The sequence below is a fragment of the Helicoverpa armigera genome, chromosome 8 (genome assembly GCF_030705265.1).
Source record: "Helicoverpa armigera isolate CAAS_96S chromosome 8, ASM3070526v1, whole genome shotgun sequence".
Lineage (NCBI taxonomy): Eukaryota > Metazoa > Arthropoda > Insecta > Lepidoptera > Noctuidae > Helicoverpa > Helicoverpa armigera.
This window is the reverse complement of record NC_087127.1, coordinates 12,895,755-12,904,868: the sequence shown is the minus strand read 5'-3', so window position 1 is coordinate 12,904,868 and position 9,114 is coordinate 12,895,755. Positions and strand designations below refer to the sequence as shown.

The 9,114-nt window shown below is 37.6% G+C and overlaps 1 protein-coding gene across 1 annotated transcript in view; it reads right to left on the bottom strand.

Moving 5' to 3' along the window:
* Positions 1-991: 991 nt before the first annotated feature.
* LOC110379719 (putative inorganic phosphate cotransporter) overlaps positions 992-9,114 on the bottom strand; it is a 37,094-nt gene continuing 28,971 nt past the window's right edge. The window contains exons 3-11 of the mRNA XM_021339479.3: positions 8,151-8,330; positions 4,654-4,792; positions 3,489-3,712; positions 3,261-3,410; positions 3,037-3,169; positions 2,771-2,895; positions 2,469-2,588; positions 2,251-2,383; positions 992-2,118 (exon numbers count right to left, since the gene is read on the bottom strand). Coding sequence (XP_021195154.3) covers positions 2,033-2,118; positions 2,251-2,383; positions 2,469-2,588; positions 2,771-2,895; positions 3,037-3,169; positions 3,261-3,410; positions 3,489-3,712; positions 4,654-4,792; positions 8,151-8,330 — 1,290 coding nt within the window. The 3' untranslated portion in view covers positions 992-2,032. The remainder of the gene's footprint in view (positions 2,119-2,250; positions 2,384-2,468; positions 2,589-2,770; positions 2,896-3,036; positions 3,170-3,260; positions 3,411-3,488; positions 3,713-4,653; positions 4,793-8,150; positions 8,331-9,114) is intronic.

Sequence of the window (9,114 nt, the reverse complement as noted above, 5' to 3'; positions counted from 1 at the left end):
CACACCATCCTTTATTTTAAACTCTATTTCGTATACTTGAAAAATGTATGTGAGAGACATTATTTAAAGCTGATGTAGCTTCGGGGCATAAGCCTGATATATGTGGTCTTAACACAGATGACGTCACGCCGAGTGGACTTCCATGTAGCTTGGGAACAACATACTAGCTGTGGAAAGGGAATGGTGAGATTAACATGAGCGCTGTAAGGTTTTATAGGAAGATATGAGACACTAATATTGCTTTTAGCTGTTGGCGAGCTGCGAATTATTGTGGCTTCACGGCCCGAGTTAGCAAGTAGGAACGATGTTATAGCTTTCCATACATTTATAGTATACTGAATGAAGGTACCTCTAGTACAGGCACCACTTATACTGATTGCAAGTGAAGGCATCGACCGCAACATTCGTGCGAGGGTCGCTGGAGACCAGCAGAGAGAACACTTGCTTCCTCGAGGGACGCAGGACCATATTAATCACGATATAGAACCCGCTACAAAACATTCACTTGTTTCTGTTATGGACGGGTATAAATATTATGCATTATGTTGCTGAGTAAATATAAAAAAACTGTCGAAATTATATAGACAGTGTAACTTTGGACATTCGAGAACCGAAATTGAATAGTAAACCAAATAATTGGCTCGGATCGGTAAACGTAATTTCACAAATTAATGTTCAGAATAGACACTGATTTTTATTATGTTAAACAGTTGCAAGTCCACTTATAATAGTGTAGGTGTACACATGAATCATATTTCATAGTAGGAAGGGTTTCACCGTCTTGGATTCATTAGCGAGCACTACAGTATCTTCTTTCAAGCTCCAGGAAGGGCCTCATCAGGGCTGAAGGCAGGTTTCTTTGAACACAGCCAAAGGTTTCCTGTTGCATTATTACCGACATTTCTAAAGGGATCGCGGCTTTCACTTACAACTCTTTCTTTTTCAATACAGGTAAGGTCATTATAAAATGTAGGTAAGAGAATAAACTGTATTAAAATCAAAAAATATTTATTTAAACTTAACCTAAAAAGTAATCATAATTATGTAGTTTAATAAATATTTACAAATAAATTATGACATAGAAGGCACTGGTAACGATTACAGATTTACAGAATCCTCTTTGGTTTCCGTTACATTCACTGTTTTTCGGTATAATTAAGTTTAATTAAATTAACTATTTATTAGATTATTTTGCTGATTAAAAATTATGTAGAAATAAAAGTAGGTACAAAATATCCCTTTTTCAAAGGGAAGACGTAATTTATCCATGCTAATTGACGTGGGTTGTGACAAAACCCACAAAGTTCCGCAACAAAATAATAATTTGTCTCATAAACGTCGCTCTGTTTATAACTTAATTATCATTTGATTTGTGAAAACGTTACTGTGACAGCCTGTAGGCAGTCCTACACAATTATGACGTGAAGCTCCGACTGACATACATTACGTTTTAATTAGACATGTTATTGAGCAAAAATATTTACAAGAATGTCTGAATTATTTGTACTGTACCTAAATTGAAGAAATACTCTGGTTCTAGGAATGTATGGCAAACTTGGACGTTTAATATAAACATTATTTTGAATTTAGACATAAAATATAACAAAAACAAATCGTCTTATTATCAGAAAGGTAAAAGTGATTATTGACGTAATATTTACGTTCATCCGTCTTTAAGGTTCCGCTGAAAACCTAATACGATAGACAATGATGTTATATCATAGGCAACATAATACCACATGCAGTTAAACTGTTGGTGTGAAGGTAACTTCTTCCAAACGTATCACAGGCTATATTATGTCTTATTATGTCAATACCTTGAGCAGTACTTCCAGTGGCCATACTTCCAGTTATTCAGACACCGATTACAATTTCCATGTTAATTACAGCGATATCTGATCACTATAAGATGTTCCATTATGTATGTACTCATTACACGATATTGCTGGTAGACTCAACATGCGAGGTGCCACGGGTTGCTCTCTTCTCGCACTAACATTATGACTAGTTCTTACATTCACATCACTTTACATCAAAACTTGTGTTCTCCGACATTATTCGTGTTCTTCTCAGGGTTCTTCTCAGCATTCTTGTCTTCTACTTTCTTTTCTCCATCTTCTGCAAATATTAAATGGATACAAAGTTTAATTAAACTATACAAAATATCTAAAACTGCATATATGAGTTAGATCTATCATGTTGACACTGCTTGGAATTCTAATCAAGACGACAAGATGGATATGTCCTTACCAATAGGTTTGGATGGTTTAGGATCGTTCCACTCCTGCACGTCAGCAGATATGAACAGAAGGTAGAACAGGTTCGCTAAGAAGTAGAAGGCCACCGAGATGAAGAACACTTTCCGCCAGTCATCAGCACTCGTCTGAAATTAACGCAATTATTTTTATTAGCATGTCATGACCTGATTTTTACTTAGGACTAAGAATGTTATGTGAAGGTGGGCTTACCTCGTCTTCAACGACGAAGGAGACGGTAAGAGGTGCGAGGATCGAGAAGATGGCTCCGATGCCGTTGGTGAAGCCCATCATTGTACTCGCGTGGTTCGGAGACAGGTCAATGTGGGACAACTGAAAGAAAATTACTCATTAATCAGATTCACAACGGTACTTTCACACTTGTAAATAAATATCATAATCACAATACTGTTAAGAGATTTAATTCGGAATATAAATTATCTTTTGGTTTTATCAGTCTTTGGTTAAACATGTAAGACATATACTTGATGTATGAAATGGAATGCACTTCTTACCATGAACCCGACGTAGTGAGCGCCGTTGAGGCCGACAGTGACGGTGAGGATGATCACAGCCAGAGACAGGTTGCCAGCAGGCAGGTACGACAGCCCAAGCAGAGCCACCGCAGGACCCCATTGCGCTGGAAATCATTTAAAATATTGTTGTTATAACAGGTACTTGACCCGAACTCATCTTTGCTTGAAGTTAAAACAAACTATGTATCAGAGTTAATGCAGTTTCCAATACACTGTAGAAGCTCAAAATGTGCGCTTAATTTTACCTATAGTATTGAATATTCTCCTGGATGTGACTAGTCGGATAATGTTTCTGTTGACGAGGAAGTCTGCCAACCAGCTGAAGAAGAAACTCAGGAGCCACATAGCAATGTACGGCAGAGCAGATAACTGGCCGTTCTGGAAAATTAACATATTAAAGAAGTTATTGATGCAACATAGGTATTTGAAATTAATGTCGAAATTAGGTATTGGAAAATGATCAAGCTACCTGTTTGATATCCACATTTAGAACGTGGTTCATGTAGGAAGGTAGTTCAGTGAGGAGTGTCCAGAATCCTAAGTTCTGTCCACTGTGCGCCAGCAAAATGGCCCAGAATGGAAGCGATGTTAGGATACTCAGCCAGGGTGTAGGCATTTTCTGTAACAAGAGATATTCTTACGTCAGTAATCGTTGTTTCATCAAGTCATTTTATAAGGAAATTATTTAAAAACTTACACCATGTCCTAGTTCATTAGAGCCAGAATTCATTTCGATGTACTTCCTCTCTTTCTTGGAGATCCACCGACTGGAAGCGGGCGTGGAGTCTCCCACTATGAGCCACACGATGGACCACACGATGCAGGTGATGCCAGCTACGTAGAAGACGGAGGGCCAGCCGAAGCGACTGGCTGACAACGCGCCTGACGTCATCAGCTCGATGATGGTACCGAGTTGAGCGCCTGGAGAAGAATATGATACCTAATGTTAATGATAACAGTGGTCATTGATACGAGTTCAGTGTCCTTATGTACATTCTTTAGGTTGTAATGGATTATTAGTTGCAAGGTTAACTTGCCTAGTCTAAGGAGCTCTGTATTAATCATAATGAGACAAGGCTTATTGAAATGGAACCTTTTACTAGATTTAGCAAATCAATAATGATTTCTATTGAGATTAGCCTTTGAAAAGTTGTTAGTCCTCTCCTAAGCTTTAAAACTTGACTAAGTATTATTGAACATTTAAATTAGATTTATTTATCATTGGATAGGGCTCTTCAAACTGTGGTTGAAGTACTTGAACTCGAATGGCCAGAACTTTCGGCTAATGTCAGCAATTAAACTGAGGAGTTCAAATGGAGTTGTAATTACTTACAGCATATTCATGTACCTGAAAGTTTTGTAAGCGATTCACAATAACGCATTTCTTAATTTGTAAAACTTATTGATTGACTGCCAAAAATAATAAACAACATTGATTTTAGTCTTCTATTAAAGGCTAAAATAAATAGTTAGTTTAGGTGATTGATTTAAAAATTCAAAGGAAGATTAACGGCATTCCATTAATTTGACTCGTTTGATCATAAAACAAAATCGAGTCCTCTTTGGAGTCGATTTGATTAACTACCTTTGTTCAAGTCATATCGATTTGAAGCAATCACTCTCTTCCGCCATCATTAAGATTGCGAATGATTTTCAAAAGGTAGAGAAACTAATTGATTTGTTTGGGTTTCTTGGTGTAGCCTCCAACTCCGTACAGACTTTATTCTTGCAAATTGATTTACTTAATTGCTTTCGATCGTCTTGCCTTGACAATTTATAGCAGTCGAACTTAATTTACAGTATTATAAATACTTTTTAGTTTTCAAAAGCTTTAGAATGACTGGTAGGATAGAGGTGCCTACCAGCATAGACGAAGGTGCCGAGCCGGCTGCGTTCGGACACGGGCACCCAGTGGCCGAGCACGCCGTGCAGACTGGGATACAGCAGCCCCTGCGCCACGCCCATCACGATGCGGCACGCGCACACCGCCATGTAGTCACCCTGGAATCAGTATAGCCTGACATCAGTATACAACTTGCCTGGGTACATTAGTAAATAGCTGTGTGGATCAAATAGTGTTACCGCGGCCCTGGTACAAAAAAAGCCTACGAAGGAACGTGATGGATTTTTAGTCAGTAATAGTCTGAAACTCCCTGATACTGCTAACCCACAAAGGGATTTGAAGATTTTTGCCATCACAAAAAAAAATGTGTAAATACTGTCCTATATGTATGTTTGGGAAGAGTATATCCTTACAATTCTACCCTGCAAACAAACACCGTCATACTGCAGTAAATACTCCGTGTTAAGAACTTTTTGCAGCAATTAAGGGTCATTTATAACGCAGGTGTTCCTAGTCAGCTTGTTAAGTTAAACACAAATATTTATTCCGTTTAATTGTGTTCTTTATTGCTCGACTGTGGCTCAGCTAACAGGCAGTTGATCTTTTTTAAATTAAATTCTGACGTGACCTTTTCTTTTAAGACTCACAGATTTTTATTATGTTTAAGGTTAAATGATAAAGTAAATAAAGATTATGAGATTTTTTGACCAAAACTGAAGTAAATAGAGCCAGTTGAATGTCTTAATATTCTTGTTCGTTATGAAGAGACACCTTTTAATACAGGTCATTTAGCACGTAACATGACACGCCTAATCATTGTTAACAAAGATAAATCCGGCATTGTATGTCTGTGCTGACGCGGCCATGGCGCTGGTCTCCCGTGAGCGATGGCGTCGGCGCGCTCTAACGACCCCCATCAATAAGAGAGCACGAACAAGCGCGAACTTAATTGGGAGATTTACTGTCCGTTTGTTTGTTATGAACTTCTTTATTTCATTTAAAGGGAACGCTTTGCAAGCCTGTTTTGGGCTCCATTAACGGATAAAGACTGGAAATCCTATGGAATTTATTGTAATGGTCAATGCGCCTAACTTGTCGAGGATTTAACGTTGTAAAACTTTTCTCTTACGATGTTTTAAATTCCGAAATTTTGTTCTAACACCTGCTGAAACAAACTGTAGCACATGCTACAGTGTATAACACAAAACAAAAAAAAGGTGATTTCCCTTTTTATTTACACAAAGGTTGCAATAATTGTGTCTTAACAGACTCACGGGAAAATTGTGTTTCCTTTAACAGAACTGGAAGGAAAATGCTCTATATTTTTATTTCTTGGAATGAAATAAAACATGCTTTTTATTTTGTGTCTTAAAATAAACGAAAAGGCCTACAGTATAATAAAAAATAAATCACAAATAGAAGCGAGAGTTATCAGTTCGGCAAACATTGTCCATTCCATTTGGTAGAATTATTTTGTCTGATAGACCCACGTGAAGGATGCCTGCTCCGACAAATGTCCTAATAAACCATCCCAATGTGAGGTCCTTGCTGTCCGACCACCGGCAACACGATGCCATGTTAAGGGGAGAAAACTTTCGTGTTCCTCAAAAACACAAATCTTGAGAAGAAGAATACTAATATCTGAATACTTCCTTGTTCTATATTAAATACTATTGAAACTTTACTTGGTAACAATTCTCCGAATGTCATTGGAAGATAAACGAGGAAACACAAAAAGACTTGGAACAACAACGAGCGAACAGAAAACTTTGTGTCAGTATCTCGCAACTAATTGACGTACGGTGTCCCATGTCTCGGTAGCTACGCACGTCTATCGGCACTATTTTAACAACCTCCAATATGTCAGATAACTAGCGATCTTTATCACAGTTTTATGTCAACTTCGGATAAAACGCGACGTGGGAGGTCTTCAGTGACCTTTTGTCTCCGCCTTAACTCTGTCAGAAATAAATGCTAGCCTTCTGCTCGGATCAGTCTAGGCTAGACACATCGTCCGCCAATAAAACTGAAATCCTAATTTATAACTAGCCTAACCTTTGTTATAGGGTTGAAGGGAACGTGTGCTTCTCTACGTAATGGTATAGAAAATGTGAAGAAATGACCGCTTTTATTAGATCGATGTGCGTAGAACGGACATTCAGACAGCAATTAATACTATCTAAATGATTTATTTTGTTGACATCATTGATCAATTTAGATAGTGTTGTGAAAAAGATAAGATACGAATTTATGGTCTGTTGGACAACGAAAGCAATGCTAACAGAAAACATACATATGAAACTGTGAGGTAAAATAGATTGACAAAGAAAAACATACGATACCTTTGTCGTTAGATGCCTTTGAGTGAGTTAGAGTTTGTTTACAGTAGGTTTCCGTACAGACGCACAAACACACCGCAAAGCGTTCACATGAATGTAAACACGGTACTGTGACCAGCGTCACTGGGTTTACGAATATTTCTTAAATCAACACGGGTGAATACAGAACGATAGAGTTTCTGAATCCTCAATATTTTCTGATGTATGTTCCTCAATATGTTCTATATCATTTCAAATTAATATAATTAAGTATTTAATTAAGAGATAGATACCCCCCATAAGGACTTTGTAATTTTATGTTACATACACGCTTTGCATTTCTAAAACTGTGAATTTCCTCATAAATGTATATATTACACACTTTGTGTAGGATAAAAGTGTAAATAATTAAAATAAAAATGGTATCCGCACTGCTGCAGTTCCGCGCTAGTATTTCGTACTGTTCACAAAAGCTGCATTCGTTTCTAGAATTTTGCTAAAATAACAAATAAATACGCGTGGTTGTAACAATGTCCAACTAAATTACTGCACATTGTAGCTGAATGTCCATTGTAAAGTACTAGCGAATGTATATTCCCTGCATTTCACTGTCCCGGATGATCATAATTTTAAATAAATTTCGAGAAATGTTTCCATATGAAACATTATAATTTAGTAATGTAATGTTCGCATTAACTAACATAGGAAATGAATGGGTCATTGTTAATGTTAAAAGTATATAAGATTGTAGTAAACTTTGAGATAAAGGGTATGCTCCATATATACACTGAATATACCGCTATAGGCTACCTTTTAGGGCGAAGGAAAACAAATAGCGTTCACTAAACATCCAAATTAAAATAATTACAGTACAATAGTATAGACTAGAGTGCTTAGAGCGAAGGTGCCAAGTGGCGTAATGAAACGACTATGAAGCTTGTCTCCTACTCACGCCTAACAATATCGCGTGAACTGGCGCCGCGCCAAGCGTTCACCTGAACGCCTCCAACTTTGCATTACTTCAGTTATTGTTAAGGAAACATCGTTCATTTTAAGCTAATCTTTTTTATGAAGTACTTAATTTTGTTAATGAAATTGTTAGGTAGGTTTTCAGCAGCATTTCTATTGATCCTTATCCTAATTCAGTTCAGCAAAGTGGTTCCATTCGACAGTACAAATAAACCACAGCGTTTCTTACCTTGATAGCAGCGATAGGCAGCAGCAAGTTGACGACCCCGGTGGTTGCCATGGAGACGAGCATGAGGTACTTGCCGCCGAACCGTCCGGCGAGGTACCCCGCCGGGATCTGCAGCACTATGTAGCCCCAGAAGAATGACGACAGGATCGTGTCCTGGATACTGCGGGGCCAGTCGAACACCTGGGTAGAGAGATCAGGTTAGTGGACGCAGTTACTTTGAAAGTTCCGTGTGACTTTTCAATGTAAATAATAATAAAATTGTCACAGACATCTATACTAATATTATAAAGCTGAAGAGTTTGTTTGTTTGTTTGAACGCGCTAATCTCAGGAACTACTGGTCCGATTTGAAAATTTCTTGGATTCTCGGGATGCGAGTGAAACCGCTGGTAGAAGCTAGTTAAGATATAAGACACAAAAACGAAACGTCGCATTCCAATTCTGTCAATTAAAACCAACTACAGCGATAACGTTTACAGTGCGTTTACTTTTACAGTTTTGTCTATAAATACAAATGGCATCGAAACTAATTCAGCATTTACTTTAGTATTTAGTTTTATTTCATGCATTCGCAGATATTTGCCGATAGATAAAGTATAGGAACGTGAGCCGCATTCGACAGCGCACCGACGCTATAAAGGGTAGTAAACATTTAAATAATAGCTGTTATTGACGAACATTATTGAAATATTATACGATTCAAACCATTGATGGTATCGATTTGTGCTATAAATACCTACGCACAAACGTGCCTAGACAGGTGCTACACTATGTGAAAGTCCCATATTACAGAATTTTCATAAACAATTAGAATACAAATTTTATGTCTTTGAAATTCGAAAGCTGCATGCAATACACCCAAGTGCTCATTTAATTTCATCAAATATTCCAAACTCAATTCTGTAACAACAGAAGAGATGGCCGACTCTGCAAAAACGATTGCGTTAATCGCTCGCTATGATAGT